Source organism: Myxocyprinus asiaticus, chromosome 5, assembly GCF_019703515.2.
Source record: "Myxocyprinus asiaticus isolate MX2 ecotype Aquarium Trade chromosome 5, UBuf_Myxa_2, whole genome shotgun sequence".
Classification (NCBI taxonomy): Eukaryota; Metazoa; Chordata; class Actinopteri; order Cypriniformes; family Catostomidae; genus Myxocyprinus; species Myxocyprinus asiaticus.
This window is the reverse complement of record NC_059348.1, coordinates 18,440,979-18,459,732: the sequence shown is the minus strand read 5'-3', so window position 1 is coordinate 18,459,732 and position 18,754 is coordinate 18,440,979. Positions and strand designations below refer to the sequence as shown.

Below are 18,754 nucleotides of genomic sequence, written 5' to 3'. Positions count from 1 at the left end.
GTGGAGGAAGAGGTTTGTCCTCGTGACCCATGGAGACCATCACATCGGGTGCAGATTTGTGCCACAGCTGGGCGCACAGGGGCGGGGAGGCCGCCCGCCGCTGGAGCACAAAACCTGCCGAAATGGAATGTGGATGGTGGTCGTAATGACGGCTGTGCGCACTAGGTATGTGACCCAGGGAACGAGGAAACCGCTCTTTTGCTGAACTTTTGGGTACCGCAGCCACTTGGGCATGAGGCGAAATTAAATGAAAAGGTAACAAAAGATTCTCCTCCCGGCCCTGCACCAGGGGATGGAGTGGTCTGCTTACCAGCTCCAGAGCAGCTGGTTTCCTCGCCCCTGGGTCGCCCGTCTCTGGGGCGCTTTGAAGCCTTTCTCAGGTTCTTGGCGACCGTCCGTGAGACGGGTGGCGTCTGCTTCCTGTGGTGGGCTCCACGCCGGAGCCAGGCTGTGGGGGCGGGCTGCGGAGGAGCCTGTGCAGTCACCGCAGGAGGACGCCCTTGGCGACGAGCAGACGGGGTGCGGGATCTTGAGCCGCGCTGGGGCAGGATGTGTTGGATAGCTTCCGTCTGCTGCTTCACTGCCGAGAACTGCTGGCAAAGTCCTCGATGGTGTTGTGCCTTGTCGGCCTCTCCCATCTCGACCAGGTTGAGCCAAATGTGGTGCTCCTGGACCACCAAGGTGGACATCGCCCACCCGAGAGACCGCGCCGTGACCTTCGTCACCCGGAGGGCGAGGTCACTCGCCGAGTGCAGCTCCTGCATCAATCCTGGGGCGGAACTACCCTCGTGCAGTTCCTTTAGCGCCCTGGCTCGTTGGACTTGCAGGAGAGCCATGGCGTGCAGGGTGGATGCGGCTTGTCCAGCGGCATCATAGGCTGTCAGGGACGACATAAACCTACAGGCCCTGGACGGGAGCTTCGGGCACCCGCGCCAGGTGGTGGTGCTCTGCGGGCATAAGTGCACCGCGAGCGCCTTATCCACCGGGGGGATCACCGAAAACCCCTTGGCCGCCCCACCATCGAGGGTAGTGAGGGCGGGGGAGCTGAAAGATCGGGACCAGGCAGTAAAAGGTGCCTCCCAAGACCTTGTCAGCTCCTCGTGCACTTCCGGGAAGAAAGGAACTGGGGCAGGGCGTGGCTGTGAGTGGCGCCGCGGGCCCAGGAACCAATCATCGAGCCGCGAGGGTTCAGGGGAGAGCAGAGGGTTCCACTCTAGCCCGACGCTCGCGGCTGCCCGGGAAAGCATGTCCGTCATCTCCGCGTCAGCCTGTGACTGGGTGACCGTACCCGAGGGGGGAAGCCCAGCTGAGGCTTCCGTGTCTGACTGGATGAGCCTGCTCTCCGATGCTGCGCTCGAGAGCTCATCACCTTCGCGGGCTCCGAACAAGAGGTCGAACTCACCCTGAGACGAGCCGGCGGACTCATCCGGAAGCCCAACCGGGGCAAACAAGCGTGCTGGGGAATGGGAGGTCCGTGGGGGGATTCCCGGCGGAGGTGGTCCCATTGAGGTCCCCAGATCTCCCCCAGTGCTAGCCGCGCTGGCCTCATACCCGTAGGTAGAAGGACCGAGGCGGGGAGCCGCTGGGGTGGCTTGATTTCTTTTTGAAAGCAAGCCACCACCGCAACGTTGACATGGTCATGTTCTCGCAATGAGGACATGACCCATCCACGAACAATGTCTCCACGTGGGTAGCGCCCAGACACGAAAGACAGCGATCGTGACCATCAGAAGGCGAGAGATAACGACCGCAACCAGGAATAACACACAAACGGAAGAGCATCTTTAAAAAGACATTCTGTGTGTGCCGCTCTTTTGGAGAAATATACTCTTTTTTAGAATATACTCTTTTATTTCTGCCGAAGCGCCCAGGGGCGTTCTCTGCAGTGCACCAGTGCAGAGGGGGAGAAGCTGCTGAAATGTACCGTCAGATCCAGCAGAGGTGAATGGACAGCCGTGGGAATTCAGCTCAGTGAGCATCGACCATTCGGCTCCGAAGAGAAAATCTGAATGAGTGGTTGCATACCAGCTCCTTTTATACCTGTATGTTTGGGGGAGTGGTATGCAAATACCACTCGCCAATTCCCATTGGCCTTTTTTCAAAGACCAGATGTGTTTCGGGCTCCTAAGAGTGACCCCTAGTGTCACTATATCGACACAATGTCGAGTGAGTGACAGATAGGGAACTTAAGATTCCTGTATTCTGTTGTACTTCACCGCACCTGATGTGCTTCCTCCTAAGTGAGCGGTTCTCATTCAGTGGCTGTGCTGCTTGTGAGTTTTGATGCAGCTTGTAAAAAAGATGCACTTCAAGCTTGAATTGCTCGTATTGTAGGAAAATCTGTACTTTAATTTACATACATATCTGGGGGCACGATTAATTGTGTCAATATTTTAACAGGCTTTTTTATATATTATTAATTTCTCTAAATAAACGTGTGAAATCGACAGCCCAGACTTTTTTTAAGGGCACGACTATGTACACATGCTCAAACAGACTCTTTTGCCCCATCTCACCTTAATTGCATAGCATCATAAACACAGCATTTTTAGGAAGTTAAGTTAAACATAGTTTGAAACTTAGAAAAAAATGTCTTAAGTTCCCTGCATTTAGAGTTGCACTCAGTCCAACTGTGTTTGAATGCAAGAATGTGTCCTCATCTCGTGTTGTCTGCTGTCAGTATGTTTTGTTGCCTGTTCAGCTCCGTGTCGCAAATTAAGCTTACTGCCCACTGCTGACTTTGACTTGCAAAAACATGAAAGTGGTACTTCAAGCTACAATTGCTCTGATGATAGGAATATTCCTTTATATGGGCTGGAGGCATGATTGATAATTTTGTTATTTGTGTTATTTTTAATATAATTAATTGCACTCAATTAAAGCATTAAATCCCCCCCCCCACATAATGTGTTATTCTACACCCAATGCCACGGCACCCCCTGCTGTGTACCAGAGACATAAGAAAAATAACCAAGAGCCGAAAATTAAATGATTCATTGTGATTCCCTGCTGAGGCATGACCTCCCACCTTGCCCATTTTGCAACCTTAATGTATTACATAAAATCAATTTATTCCCCTTGAAGCAAGTTATTCTCTGAACCAAATCAGGTTAATTGCCTTGAAAATGAATATCTAGCTCAGTATTAATCTGGGAATCAGGGACTTTATTCATGTAATGGTAATTTCAACACAGTCCTCATTTGAATCTCTGCTCTCGTTCTCTACAGGGAGCCTCAGCACCACTCTGTCCCATATCATTACTATGAACCGATGGGTCCGGACGAATGTGCCATGTACATCTCCCATGAGCGTGGCCGGCGAGGCAGCCACCATCGCTTTATCACAGAGAAGAGGGTCTTCGCTAGCTGGGCTCGGACATTCAACATCCATTTCTACCAGCCAGACTGGAGCCCTCCTCCATTACCGAGAAACAGCTCGGTGACCACAGCCTCGCCTCGATTGCAGAAAACGTGATTCTAACCAGAGCCTTCAAAAGATCTCAAACTGCCTCAAATGACTCACAGGCTAATTCCTGTTGCCATGTGGATGGAGCTTTACATGTTCGATTGACTGGGAGAGGGTTGAGTTTGAGAAGACTCATGCTGGGCTTCTCACATTCATGGAGGACTAAAGCGTAAATAATTTTTTGTGCTCATTCATAGTTTATTTATGTATGAAAGACATTCCAACAGCCTGTGCGTGTTTCTCTGGACCATATCTGCGTTATCTTGAAATAGAAAACTCGAATCGAATTGAGTTCCACTGGTCAGTTTTAGTTTTAAGAAGTATGTGAAAGAAAGGTGGGTGGGGCTTAAATATAAAATTAGGCAATGTCTGGGGCAGAGCCAGGAGCTCTGGAATTTTCCTTGGAAATAATGGTGTTAAAGTCAACATTCAACAGTGTTCGCAACCCACTTCCGTAATGTGCCGTATTTCAGGGAGAAACATCTGGAATTGACAGGATTGTGAAAAGCTGTGAAAAGTGAAACGTCTCTATATGAGAGGTTGGTTGGAGGGGAGAGGTTGAAAAATAAGATGGATTGGTCACATGCAAAAAAATTCAGAGGCAGAGCAATTTATTAAATTTTGATGAAAGATTATGAAGACAACCATTTTTTCTTTTGAATAAAGAGCACTGATGAATCACTCACAACAAGACAAGGAACATGTATAAAGAATGTAAATGGGGTACATTTTGATTTCATATTGAGTTTAAATAATACAACGATTTTGTAATCACATTAGGGAGCAGGAGATAATATTAGAGGAAAAATAAATTGGCACAATACTGTCCAGTGTAATAATGACCCTTATAATATGTAGACAGCTCATTGCAGTGCAAAATCTTTAAAATAAAAACTCATACTGAAATGTATAACAAGGCCAATTTCAAAGTAATTTTTTTTATCTATTCCCCACTGACACTTTATTGTTGTATTTTTAGAAATTAGTCTTTTTATTATCTATTTTGTATGTATTAATGTTTTCATTCAGTTATTTATTATTGTCTTTTTTATTTTATTTTATTTGCTTTATTCTTTCAAGATAATTTAGCATCTAAACACATTGCACATGAGAAATCACATAAATGGTGCAAACGATACTTGACTGTAAGTTTGATTCTAATGTTTTAACATGAACAATAAAAAATATTGTTTGTTAAACTGAAAAACCTTTAAAAAAAATTATTGGCAGTGTGATGTAATCCAGCAGCTTTAGCTTGTTATTATCTAATGCTGGAATAATCAAGATTATTTCTCACCCTGTACAGAATGTAATTCCAATCCACTTCCACTGTATAGAAAAGGAGCAGCTTGGACATTCTGCTTTAAATCTCCTTATTAAGAAAGTAATTCTGATTTGGAACCATATGAGGGTAAGTAAAAGATAGAGGATGAAACTAGTTTTGTGACATACCCCTTTAAGTCACCCGGAACACATATTAATACACAATCATTATGCCAAATACCAATACCAAATGCCATTCTTATTTCCAGATAAAATGGAACAGAGGCATCTGAAAACTCAGGAAGGTGACACAGAGCACATTAAAATGAAATAGAAACTGTACATGCCGCAACATCCATTATTTTTTGGTCAGTCTGGAGCAGAATATGTTAGGGGTGTACAGGTGCAATTATGCCCATCACAGCAGGAGGGCACGCATGACCACACTGCACCTGTCAGTCATGCAAATGTACACACTCATCGGGACTGTCAAATTAATGTGGAGGCACCCCAGATGACTGACAAGTGTGTTGGTGTGGTGGCTAGAAAAAGGAAGAAAAACTATAAATCATATTAAACAAATATGTGTAACTGAAATATTAAAAAAGGGAATGTACTCAAATTTAAATAGTTCTTTAATAAACAGTGCCTATAAATGATAATACATTTGTCTATGCTCAGCCTTGAGCGATCTGTCGATCATTGATTGCTTTTGCTTTAAGAATGTTCACCTGACTGGGGAGGGGGCGCGCTGCTCAAATAATACAGAGACTCCGATGGGGAAGCAGCAGGCCCGTGTCTTCAAATCAAATCGCTTTATTGTCACACATAGTGTTGCCAACTTAGTGACTTTTATTCAAAAAAGCGCCTATAGCAACAAATCTAGCGACTTTTTGGACAAACCTTAGCTACCTTCCGTAGAAGAAAGTCGCCAGTACTGCCCCGCGAGCGCGTGGTCTTGCTTTCCTGCCCGGAATCGGAGGCACAACTCTCTCTGCCTCTTCTCTGTTTGGTGAGACTGACACAGAGAGAGGTGAGCAGGCGGGAAGACATGAGCTGCGCATGTGCAAACGGCGTTGTCAAGGACCAATCAAGAATCTGTATTGTTTTTTTGTAAACATGCACACACACGCACACGCACACACACACACACACACACACACACACACATATATATATATATATATATATATATATTATTTTTTTTATTTTTTTTGTAAATATGCACATAGTGGTTTGTTATGGCTGAGCGTTGTGTGAGAGAAAAGATAAGTTTCTGTCGCTTCTAACTTTCTCTCTGAGTGATTGATAGATATAGGGAATTAATAGGGTATTACAGTATGTACAGTAAGCACAGAGAAGCAAACACATGTAAAGGGCGGACACTATGCAAAATTCAAATGAGACGCGGTGACGTCACGAATATTCTAATTAGCGTATGACGTAATCTAGCGACATTTAGCGACTTTTCGAGCAGGCTTTAGCTACTTTCCATTGAAACTAGTTGGCAACACTGGTCACACAACCATATACACAAGTGCAATAGTGGGTGAAAGTCTTGGGTGCAGTTCCGAGCAACATAGCAGTCATGACAGTGATGAGACATATACCAATTTACAATAAACATCAGATTTACACAACACAATTTACATATCTAATATACACATAATCACACACAACACAATATACAAATAATAACATACAATGTACAGTATACAATACACACAATACAGAATATTGTACAGTATACAATACACACAATATAGAATATTGTACAGTATAAAATACACACAATATAGAATACACATTATACAATAAAAATAGTATATATAGTATATATAAAATATACAGTAGGTTGTATTGTACTGTATTGTCTTGTGTTTTATTTCACATTCTCTCCTCATCAGGTATGAAATACACATAATAAAGCAAGGATACATTCCAGACATATTAGAGGTACTATAAAGGTTAATGTCACTGTTTAAATGGTTTACGTTATTGTATTGAACGTTTGAAAGTTCGTTTTAAGTTTAGCTGGTCTGTCACTCATGATGCTTATGCTAACAGTGTGGACCATGCGGTCTTAGCAATGGAGTGATAATGGACTGAACACGAGAATATAATGTGTTTTCTTGATAAAGAACATGAAAAACAGGGGTATTGAGTTACAGATGACTATATTTCAGAAGAAGTGTATTGTTTATTGAGGATGAGCGTTACGAAAATGTCTGTATCAGAAATATGAAAAGGGTAATGATATTATATGCCTGTGTTTTAATGATTATCTGAGTTTAAGGACATCAAATACTTGTTTAAAGGAGTTTATGTTGATATGTAAAAGGATAGAATTAAATGTATATTCTTTTGGGGACATTAGTTAATGAAAAACTATATGTGATTTTTCTTATGTAATATTTGATTGGTTGAGTTAAAATGATATGTTGTTAATTCAAATCTAATGCTGATCCATGTAAAACGTATACAAATATTTAAATTGTTTTAATGTTTATAGAAAATAATACAGAATAAAACAGTCTTGTGTTTTATTTCACATCAAATTCTCCCCCATCAGGTGGTGAGGGTGCTACATTTTGGAGGCCCCAGCGAGGATGAATGCAGTGAAGGTCGGCATTCATAGTTGATGGTCTACTTCCAGTGTCATTTACCCTACATTCTGGCTTAGGAGAACAGCAGAGTGAGAGCGACTGACGTCCACCTTGAGTTAGGAGGGACAGTGCGTGCTAACTGAGGTTGATCGCTGATACCCGGAGTGTTGCCATCTTCCAGCCAGCTTTTTTTTCAAGGACATTTATCTTCATCACACTGCACATATCCAAGTCTGAGTGATGTAATTGGAGCATTGTATACACTGTCAAAGGAAGGTCTTGTAAAATTGTGTGAGTTTTTGAAAATTTCAAGGAGTGAAAATGTTACTGGCAAAAGCCGCTCATTTGTTATTTCTACTGTTGTGAGACACATTGAGAGAGAGAGGAATTAGAGGCGTTTGAAGATAAGGGAATGTCAGGACTTTTGTGGTTGAAAGACAAAATTTGTGAACTTCAACAGGGTGATGAAAGTGTTGTAGGTCAACAAACAGCACAGGTACCCCAAGAGGTGATTGTAGACTCAACAATACAAGTCACAGAGCAGGATAAGCTGCAAAAGGAAATCGACACATTACAGTCAGCCTTCCAGAGGCTGATGGAGCGAAAACAAAACAGTGTAGTGAGCATACAACACAATGTTAGCACATGTCACAACCCATACACACACCAGAACTCACCTGCCCAGCAAGAGATCAGTCAACATTGGCAGTCAGCACAGGCAAGAACAGTTATGCCATGGAACAGAGAATTCAAATTCTCAGGTCAGATAGGTGAACCGGGACAAAAAGATAAACTCACCTTTTCTAGTCTTGCCCACCAAATTGAACATCGACTGAGCAAAGGATTCCTTGGGATTGAGATCATCAATGCTGTCATACGAGCAATTGCACCTGGCCTTCAGCTTTGCAGCTTTCTAGATGGAAGGGCAAATCTTACCTTGCCACTGTTAAGACAAATACTCAGAGCTCATTTCCAAGAAAAGGGGGCGACTGAGCTGTATAAACAACGTCTGAAGTGCAAAGTAGCAAAGAGACCCCACAAAGTTTCCTTATGTTTAAAGGAGTTTACGTTGATATGTAAAAGGACTGAAGTAAATATATAAACTTTTGGGGACATTAGTTAAAGGAAAACTATATGTGATTTTTCTTATGTAATATTTGATTGGTTGAGTTAAAATTATATGTTGTTAATTCAAATCTAATGCTGATCCATGTAAAACTTAAAAAAATATTTAAATAGTTTTAATGTTTATAGAAAATAATACAGAATAAAACAGTCTTGTGTTTTATTTCACATCAAATTCTCCCCTCATCAGGTGGTGAGGGCGCTACATTGGCATCACTGTTGACAACTGCACAACTAGCGATCAGACTGCCTTGTAGAGTGTGAATTATTGCAAAACGTACTGGTTATTGTTTGAATGCTGAAATGTGCCTGTCCATTTGTTGCTGGAGCTGAAGAATTGTGGAATATTTATTTAGCACTAATAAAAACTGAAAGAAGGTGAATCGTGTCACTTTGAGATCCAGCATTCTAGACAAAGCTTTCAAGCAGGGTCCAGAATTAACTTTTTGCCACAATTACTTATGGCAGGTGAATTGAGAAATGTACTTGTCATAAATATTTCTTACCAGCCATGCAACTGTAGTTTGCATTATTATTAGTAATATATAAATATATTTATTTGTCCTTTTGACAATGGATCATTTAGATTTTTTCCCTTGTTTACCCATTTGTGCAGCAAGATTACACGGGAAGTCGGCAAGTTGTTTCCCAGAGTTCCAGTACCCTAAGATTGGTCACAATATGCTGACTCAGTGACGAGCTCCATCTCCTATTAGATATTTCTGCATCAGCTCTAATGTGTTTACTGTCCCTTGTGTTGTGACCGGAAGCACGTTGCGTCAACATCAAAGGAGACTGAGGTTGGGATCCAGCATTGAAATCAGGAAGTAATCGCGTTTGCATAATCAGAGACAAGCGCGATTCTTAGGTTGATTTTTCCCCCTCTAACATTACATTTTTACTCCACTGATGGTTAGGTTTAGGTTGGGGGGTACAGTTCATAAAATATGCATTCCTCCTCACTGAATTACAGCCTGTTCAGCTGAAAACAACTTCGCTTTAGGCGCCCCTCTGTGGACATTACACCCAGACAATGGTGCTCACACGTGCTTATAAGCCCAACACCACTTACCGCTTTGGCCACTGGGAGCAGTGTTTTGCATTTCAGTAAGCGCAGACTGATTTTAGTTATAGAAAAATCAGTCTACTGTTTCCAATTTCATTGTGAGATCAGTCTGATTCGTGACAAAAACTGCAGATTTCTTTCTCGTATCTCAGCATAAAATGCAGAGTGAACTATAAGTAAGCGATCTGTAGGTTGATTTCACCTAAAAGTGTAACACTGTGACTCTTTGGCACTTTCAAAACAGCTCTATTTGTTTGAGAGGCCTATCCAGCCAGACACAGCAATGTTGGCTCGACCAGTGGTGTGAGTGTGGGGCGGGACTATTTGTTTGTACAACCAATGGAAGACGGGGAGCTTTCTGGAATCTGTTTGAAAACGGATTATTTTTGCGATTGAATTTGGTGATGCTAGTGGTGCAGATATGACACACATCAACTTTAAATACTTGTTAAAAAATAAAAAAATAAATGTAACCGTGCTTTCAAGTCCTGTCTGAATCCAGTATAGCACATTTTTCTTTTATAGGGTCGTTATCTTAATTGATCTGGGCACAACAATTGTGTCTATTTTGTAAGCTTATTTGAAGGATGTGGCTTTTAAAGGTTCAATACAAGTTAAACTCTTAAGCTGAATGGGGCAAATCCGTAAACATTAAAGATGCACTCTGTAACTTTTTCCCCATTAAAAAAGCTTTACTTCTAAAGAAATTAATTGTAATTTTGAAACATGTATAAATTCATGAGCACCCACATGAGATGAAGACTCCAGTCATATCAGAAATCTTATAAAAGATGTTTTATTCTACATGGGGCAGGGGCGCCCTCATGGACCAGGCATGTTAGCATCACATGATCAGCTGAACACTACTCGCATAATTTCAGTAACCATCCTGTTATTTGACACTTTCACTCATTGATTAAATTAATCATGGCTGACTTTGAATAGTGAATTTCTACAATGGCATCTGTAACTGAAAACTATTGTGTTTGAATGCTACATCCACACCACTAGGTGTCACTGTAAGTCCAAAATGACAAGCAAATAGTAATGAGCCTTTATTTATGTCACACATAATATATATTTTAACATATACAGCCATGATACAGCACCCTGGAGCAGATAGGGTCAGGGGCCTTGCTCAGGGGCCCAGCAGTGGCATTGCTGGGGCTTGAACCCCTGACCTTCTGGTCAGTAACCCAGAGCCTCAAACACTGAGCCACCACTGCCCCCAGTTATCAAAATACTCACTGTTTCAAAAGGATAGCCACAAATCTGTAACTAATATGCTTGTTAACATGATTTTAGTGTGATAAAATAGCTTAGTAACCATTTCTGTTTAAAGTTATATCCAATTTTAAAACTTTGTTGCCATGACGACGTAACGGAGTAAACCCTAACACCCTAAAACGTCCATAAAACAACTATTTAAACAACTTTACCAAATGAGTTTTAACAGAAGAATTAATGTAAGTGCTTTTATAAAATTATAAGCTTTACGTTCCTGCCTTTAAACCCTCCAAAAATTGGCTCCATTCACTTCCATTGTAAGTGCCACACTGAGAGAAAATACAATGAGTTTGCTACAGAATAGCTCAAGTGTGGCACTACGGTTTGATATTGAATTTGCGATGTAGGTGGATTTGGAGATATAGACATAAAGCTATATGGGCCACTGCAATGAGACCCAGATTACTACAGCAGGAGTCTTTCTCTTGGTGGTGTATTGATCTGTGATGCCCCGGCTATTTTCCAACACTGAGTCCCTGACTGTGAGACAAACCTCTCCCAGGCTCTGAGAATACAGACAGATGAAATAGCTGGGGGCTTTGCAATGTGCTGTGCTAAAATTAAACACTAAACTGGCCATTTATATTGGATGAAGCAGTTAATCAACCCTAGAATCACATGCTTAATGATTTAATGGTTAAAATACATGAAAGAATATGATAAAGAAGAACACTTCTTACGCATGGGCTTATAATTAAATCAAAGAGCTAAAAGGTCTGGTTGAAATAAGCTGCTAAAGAACACTCTTCAAACGACAAAATACGAAAATTCACATTGCTATATTATTGATGTCATATAAACGTTAAACAATGACATTCAATGTCACACAAGCAAGAGTGCTGTTGCACTAAATATATGCACTGCTGTGATTTGGCCTGTAGGAAAAAGGCTGCAGGGAACCAGAGCCCTGCTTAAATTCATTATAACAGCATTATTTTAAGTTAGAGCATTTTCTGAGTTCAAAGCCATTTTGATATTTTTTCTTGGGGTTAAAGTGAAAAACGCCTAAGTGGTGGAACCGTCCAGAGACAGTACAAAAAAATATCACACACAGTACAAAAATATATATAAGTCTCAGTTGAAGTGCTAAAAAGAATTATTTAAATATTTATTTATTTTGTATTTTGGAGTAATCTTTTATTATCATTTCTTTAAAAGAAAACAGGCCATGAAACAACTTTGTTTTAAAATATTAACATTAATATATATATATATAAACATTTGTCCAGCAAATCAAAGTCAGGTGGTGTAACCAACATGTAGGTAACCATTATGTTGTCATGTGACAAAAAACAAATAATATTAATCAAAAACAGACTTTAGACCTTCATTATGACTAAATGTGAAGTTTTAAAAAATTGTTTTGACATTTTTATTAAGTCACATATTGTTTAGGTAAAATGGAATAATCCTGAGAAAACTTCCTGATATTCTTGAATTAAAAATAATATTTTATTTTTTTTTACCTTGAAAAATATGTTTGAAAACCTTTTTGAAATAAATTATGCAAAGAAAGATGAAAGGAAGTTCGATGGTTACACCACTTGACATTTTCTATCATTAAATCTTTTTTTTTTTTTTTTTTTTTTTTTAGAAAATACTGTTTTTCAAAAATTTATGAAACCAACATGAATACTTCTGAAGCAACTTAAAAAAATTCTGGTACAACATCTGAATTGTTTTTATTAAATAAAATAAAAAATAAAAAATTTAATCGGACAAAATTTACCTGACAAAAACCGATAGGATTTAATATATTCTTGAGGTAACAACTGCAGGTTAGCACTCTTCTTCAGAGAATATTTCTACAAACTTAATATGTTTCTAGATTTTTAAATGTAGAGATTTCTCATTTTTATCAAACTGGACAATCTTATTTGTCACTGACCCATAAACAGTGAACCGGCCCAGTGCTGTTATACTTAATAGCAGAACTCTTGGAACGCCGCTTATCCGATCAGATGAAAGAACCAAAACTGCTGTAGAATACATAAGTGTGTTATATTCAGAGGGGTGCATTCATATTGACCCTGTTGCATTAAATCCCGTCCATTAAAAATGTTTTTTTTTTTTTTTTCCATAATGAAAATGCACACAGGAAGAATGGGCACTAATAAAACTTCAATTGGTCTGCATGAGTTAATAAATGAAATAACCATAATTAATAATGATTATCTCATTTGAGCGGGCTGTTGTCTAGCATAATGTACATTTTAACAAGACTGTATTTCATGGCCCATTGGATATTTTAAATGTCTGATACATATGTCTGAAATATGACATATGGAGGTAAATTGGTATGCAATTTCTTCTATTGAAACCCACGTCCCCAAAAACAATAGTGTCCATATATTAATTTAGTAAATCCAGAAGTTTCAGAAACTTTATATATAAAGTCAGTTTATTTGTAGGTGTACATGTTGAGTTCTAGCAGTTTAATCAATTTTTGTATTTATTTAATAAGATTTACTTATTTTAAATAAGTTTAAATCATCTTTTGCCCCTCTGGCTAAGAACTACTGATGTAGAAGATGTGCAACATGTTTTACCACTAACACAGCATAACCAGTCTCTGGGTGTTTTTTAACCATACACAGCTTTCTCATACCTCAATATGGTGTTATGGTGTTCATTGCCATAATGTTTCTCCACTATAAAATGTGAGTTTTTTTGTTCTCCATCATTTCACAAAGAACAAAAGCTGAGGTGTCTGTTTTCCACCATAGCCACTATTTTCTGCTCCTTATTCGCTTTATTATTTTCCTTCAAGTCTAAAAGGAAGGGAACATGAAAAGCTTTCAAGAGTCTTTTCACTGCAGGCTTTATTTAAAATGTCATCTTTTACCAGTTTTATATATATAACCCCCACCCCACCCCACATAATGCATTAACTCACACAGCACATGTAAATGCCAGTGAATTTTCTGATGTCCTGAACAATGCTGGATGCCTGGCCACTGGCCAGCACCAACAGTTCATGATGCATTAGGCAGACACACAAACAAAAAAATGACTGAGTCCTGCAATTTGTAAGTCTCTCATTCACACTTACTGTGTGGCTGGGGGTGAATTCGGTCGACCCCTTTTAAAAGCATGTTCGTAACAGTTCAAGTGGATTGGAGATGCTAATGGACAAATTCAGGGCACAGCCAAAGGGTTGTTTAGTTACTGTGTGTGGAAATGTTGTGATTGTTTACTTCCTCACATGATATTTTGGGTGAATCTCATCAAATCTGTCAGGACATGTAAAGAAAAAAATAATATTTTGCATACATAAAATTAACCCTATTTTTTAGGACCTTTACAATTATTTTGCATTGTGACATTATTTTCATGACAATTAAGCACATTTAAGTACATTCAAATTTCAGTTGGCAAGTAATGCAAATCAATTCTTATACTGTAACACACACAAAAAAATATCATTTAATTAAGTACATTCGTAAAGTACAATTGTAAATATGTATCATGTAGTATTTTATGTACTGAATTTAATTTATGCTGACTTAAAAAAAAAAAAAAGTAAAAGTTAAAGTGTACTACAGTAATTACAATGAGCTTTTTGTTTTTTATTTTTTACTATGCGGTAATGAGAATTTGGGGTTAAAATGTGCTTAATTGTTATGGAAAAAAGGTGGAAACAAATCTTAATGGTCTTAAAAATTGGTTTAATTTTCTTTATCCAAAATATAATAGGAGTAAAATATGACATGGATATTTTCATTACTCTATTTTGTTAAAAATGTTTTTTTTGTTGTTGTTTTTTTCACATTATGGTAAATAGAATTTAGGGTAAAATGTGCTTAAATATCATGGAAAACAGTAAAAAAAAAAACAAAAAAAAACAAATGAGTGAAATATGACCCAGACATTCCTTTCTTTCACTCACAACCAAAAAGTCCTCTCAGTGCTACCTCGGGGTATTGTTCGACATTCTACACAACCAGATTCTCCACGTTCATCCCCTACACAGCCTTTCAGTACTGTTCTAGTAGAATAGTTCAGTGTAAAGCCACAATCTGTAAAATCACAGCATTATAAACTGCTAAATTATTTTACAATTAAATGTTTTAAATAATGTGAGTGCAAATTATACAGTCCCATTAACCAGAATAGATTTAAAAAAGGCAATAATACAGAAATTACATACACTAGTTTTGGATATCTGCAAAAAAAAAAAAAAAAAAAAAAAAGCGGCGACAATTTGTAGGCACAACCTGGAAGGCTACTTCGCCATGGGTTCCCTCTGAAATTTCCAAAGTGTGTTTTCTGATCTATGAGTTCAACATTACTTGTGGAGACTTTCACGTTTTGTTCTACAACAAATTACACAAAGTCCCAACCCGTGTTTTTTTTTTTTTACATTGCTAGTTTGTCAGCAACTCGCATTTTTAAAATACAGCAGCTTCAAAAGTCATTTTTGAGGTATGACTGTGTGTAGTTTATGTTGAAGAGCAAAACGTGAAAGTGCCTTAAAGTAATGTTTTTTAGACCTTGTTTTACTCAAATTGAAAACTGCTATTCTAAAAGCCCATTGGAAATTTCAGAGGGAACCCATGGCTCAAATGTTTATTCTCTTCCGGTTTTAAAGCTAAAACCTCAACAGCTCTATTTCACCCCACTGTGAACAAAATGAAGAAATATAGGAGGAGGGCATGTCCTCAATTCAAGTTTCCATTACATAGCAATTCCACATTGGAAGTGTTAGAAAATAATTTAACTCTGCCCTGGGCTAACGAAACTGTAACTAGAAATTAAAGAACAAACCCACAAAAGAAAACAAACAAACAAAAAGTAAAGCTCTTCCCTGCAAGCTGTCTGTGTGTCTCTTAATTTCAAAAGAAAGTCTCCATGTGAGATTCAAATGGATTTCACAACAGTTCTGTGAACAACAAAGACCGTTTCAAAGTAGTCAGTGCATGGTACACTTTCAAAACATGACACAAATCTAAACCCAAAGAAAACAAACCTGCATCAGTCAGATGAATAAAAAGCTATTCCTGATCAAATCAGTCATGAACAAAGCTAGGGTGGGCTCTTTTATGAGAGAGACTATATGGAGGCCCCTGATGTGGTGGTCGGTTCTTTGACCCCTCTGGTGCTGGGAGGGTCGACTCCATCAGAAGATGTGTTTGAGGTGTTTGATGCCATAGGTCTTGAAGAACACAAGCAGGATAAGTGTCCAGAGCCCCAGAATGAAGCCATCAGGAGGGTGCCAGTCTTTCTGCTTGGGTTTCTGTGTATACAGCAGAGCGAGAACGGGTCATAACATGCAAAAACAAATTCCATGATCTTTTGAAATAGATGTACCATGTAAAAGTACTGCACGTTTCAAAACTGAAAATGTTCTCCCCAGTCTAAGACTTTTTTGTGAACCTGTAACAAGATAATACAGGCTTTGCATATAGGCTATTGTTGAAGGATGGGGCAGCAAAAACTATATTGGTCCCGACAGCAAACGCACAGCCTGTGAGTACGCACGGTTGGTCATTGCACATGCGGAGAGGGCATCTTAAAGGAATAGTTCGCCCAAAAATGAAACTTCTGTTATCATTTACTCACTCTCATGTCATTCCAAACCCATGTCCTTTCTTATTCCAAGGCACACAAAAGGAGATGTTAGGGGGAAAAATCATTCTATACAATGAAAGCATATAGTGACCAGTGGCTGTCAAGCTCAAACAGGACAACAAAGCACCATGAAAGCATCATAAAAGTATTAGCTTTGCTATTCTCTTCTGTATTCTATATTCGGTTTCTAGGTGAACTTTCTCTTTAGCCTCGTGCAATCCCACGTCATTCTGAGTGGACTGTGTGTTTTGTCTTTGCGATAAGCTATGCATGATATAATTTCATTTAAACTGACTGATCTCACTTCAGGACACTCTGGGATGTCAGTAAAGGGTTAAGCTTTTGACGCACGGAGTCATACTGTTAAACACAATGACCACTGACGTGGACTATAGGGCTATTTTCCATAAAAATCTTATATTAACTGTGCATTATCACATTGACGGGTTCAATCCAAAAGCTGAAAAATTTTGCTTTCAGAGGCTTTATGTGGAATTAGGATGAAAATAAGGTGCATTTTGAAGTGTTCTGAGACCAGTGCAGAAAGACAGCACACTGGAGGTTAAGTCATTCACTAAATAGGGAGCAAAGGAGCATCCTATAGCTTTCCTATGCAGCTAAGTGCATTCACTCCAAACTTCCAACCAACAGTTCAGTTTCAGGCTGCAGATGATGTTTGGACCACTCAACGTGTTTGGCAGACATGGGATAATGGTAATCATCAGTACTTAGAATCAGAATTAATTAATTATGCTAAATTCTGATTGTTAAAATGCTTCAGCATTGGCTATCACTTGTTTGTTTGACAGTGCAAGGAGAGAACACTGAGATTTTGTTGCCAAAGTAGAAAAAAACATTGTAACATAAAAGTCAAATCAAGTCAAATAATTTTTCTTTGTATAGTTTTTTTTGTTTGTGCTTTTCCCCACAGCAGTTGTGCTCGGGTCTCAGGAGGAAAAAAACAGCCGGTTTAATCCTAATGGTCAAAAATGGTCAAGCAAAAAATTTTATACGACTGTGTTTGGTGCAAGAGACCTTGACGAACATTAAAAATGGACCTAGGTAAATAAGTGAAATGATAAACAAATGTACGATATAAGAGCTAAATGGCTGCAGTGCCTGAGAAAGGACACACACACACACACACACACACACACACACACACACACACGTCAGCATTAGGACTCATCAGCCTCAGTCAGTGTTTGCACATTTACAGCTTCATCATCAGTTAGTGTATGAATATTATACATTTAAATCAGCCACTATTAAACATGCATAACCAGAGGTGCATTTACATATTAATGCAGACTGAATAATCTACTGAGAAAAAAGACTTAACCTCTAAAAAGAAAGTGCTCATAACTTTCCAATTATATAACAGAGGTGTGGGAAATGGCACATTCTTAAAGGGCCTTGCCGTCACTGTAGGTGACCATGACAGGGAATATAACTGAAGACCTGTTTACAACTCAAATGGAGTTACACCCTGAGGCCCAACTCAACACCGACCCAGAAATTATCCTGATGTACGCAAACAAGCTGACCACCAGAGCGCAAATAACCTGACTCGCAGATGCCACCACCCACAGGAACCTGGAAAAGGGGTCGGAAAACCTGGAAAAGCATTGTTTTTGTACCACTATTGGGTCAAGTCACAAAAGGTCAATGTGTTTTTTTACTTGGCCAATAATTGTGAAAATATTCAATAGCTCTTTTGTCACCATGACTTTAAGGTATATGACTTGGATTTCAAAAATGAACCTTAAATATTAATTGGAATAAAAAGTGTGAAAATAAGGCCCTATATGTTGGACTATAACACTCTTTTCCATCATCTGATGAATTAATGCTGCCATGATCAATAGAAAATGTGAACAAACATCTATTTTTTCCAAATAGAGCCAAGTTTTGTATATTAATCCAGCCTAATTTACATCGAAAGGAGGTGTTTGTGCTGAAAAGAACAACAGTGACAAATTTAATATGGTGCAGCGCTACTTCAGTGCATTTAGCACCTAGTTCAACTGAATTGCAGATGGTTAGTGAATAGAACGCATATTTTTGCCATGAAATACCACTCGCAAATGTAGTTCAACTGTTTAGCGAATTCGCCCCAATGTCTTTTGCACCAGAGACTTAAGACAGCAATAATGAGTAGCCTTCATCTGAATAATACATTGCAGCTGATGGTAGAGGCAAGCGGAAGAGACGTCCTGAGTGCTGTGGTAGTTAACCTCCACAGCTAAGTGGGGCCTGGGAGGGTGCTGTCTGTACATAAGGGGGCTTTTCACATTGCTGAACAAGGACTGATGAATTGACAGATCACTCAGTCTACCTCCAGGAGCAACCGAGGAACTGAGCTGGAGT

At 39.3% G+C, this 18,754-nt stretch overlaps 2 protein-coding genes across 2 annotated transcripts in view; one reads left to right on the top strand and one right to left on the bottom strand.

Annotated features, from left to right (window-relative positions):
• Positions 1-4,667, top strand: part of LOC127441621 (alpha-N-acetylgalactosaminide alpha-2,6-sialyltransferase 5-like) — a 52,173-nt gene extending 47,506 nt beyond the window's left edge. Inside the window, exon 5 of the mRNA XM_051699221.1 lies at positions 3,229-4,667. Coding sequence (XP_051555181.1) covers positions 3,229-3,475 — 247 coding nt within the window. The 3' untranslated portion in view covers positions 3,476-4,667. The remainder of the gene's footprint in view (positions 1-3,228) is intronic.
• An 8,950-nt stretch (positions 4,668-13,617) lies between these two features.
• LOC127441620 (GPI-anchor transamidase-like) overlaps positions 13,618-18,754 on the bottom strand; it is a 47,625-nt gene continuing 42,488 nt past the window's right edge. Inside the window, exon 11 of the mRNA XM_051699220.1 lies at positions 13,618-16,049. Within this exon, the coding sequence (XP_051555180.1) occupies positions 15,933-16,049 (117 nt within the window). The 3' untranslated portion in view covers positions 13,618-15,932. The remainder of the gene's footprint in view (positions 16,050-18,754) is intronic.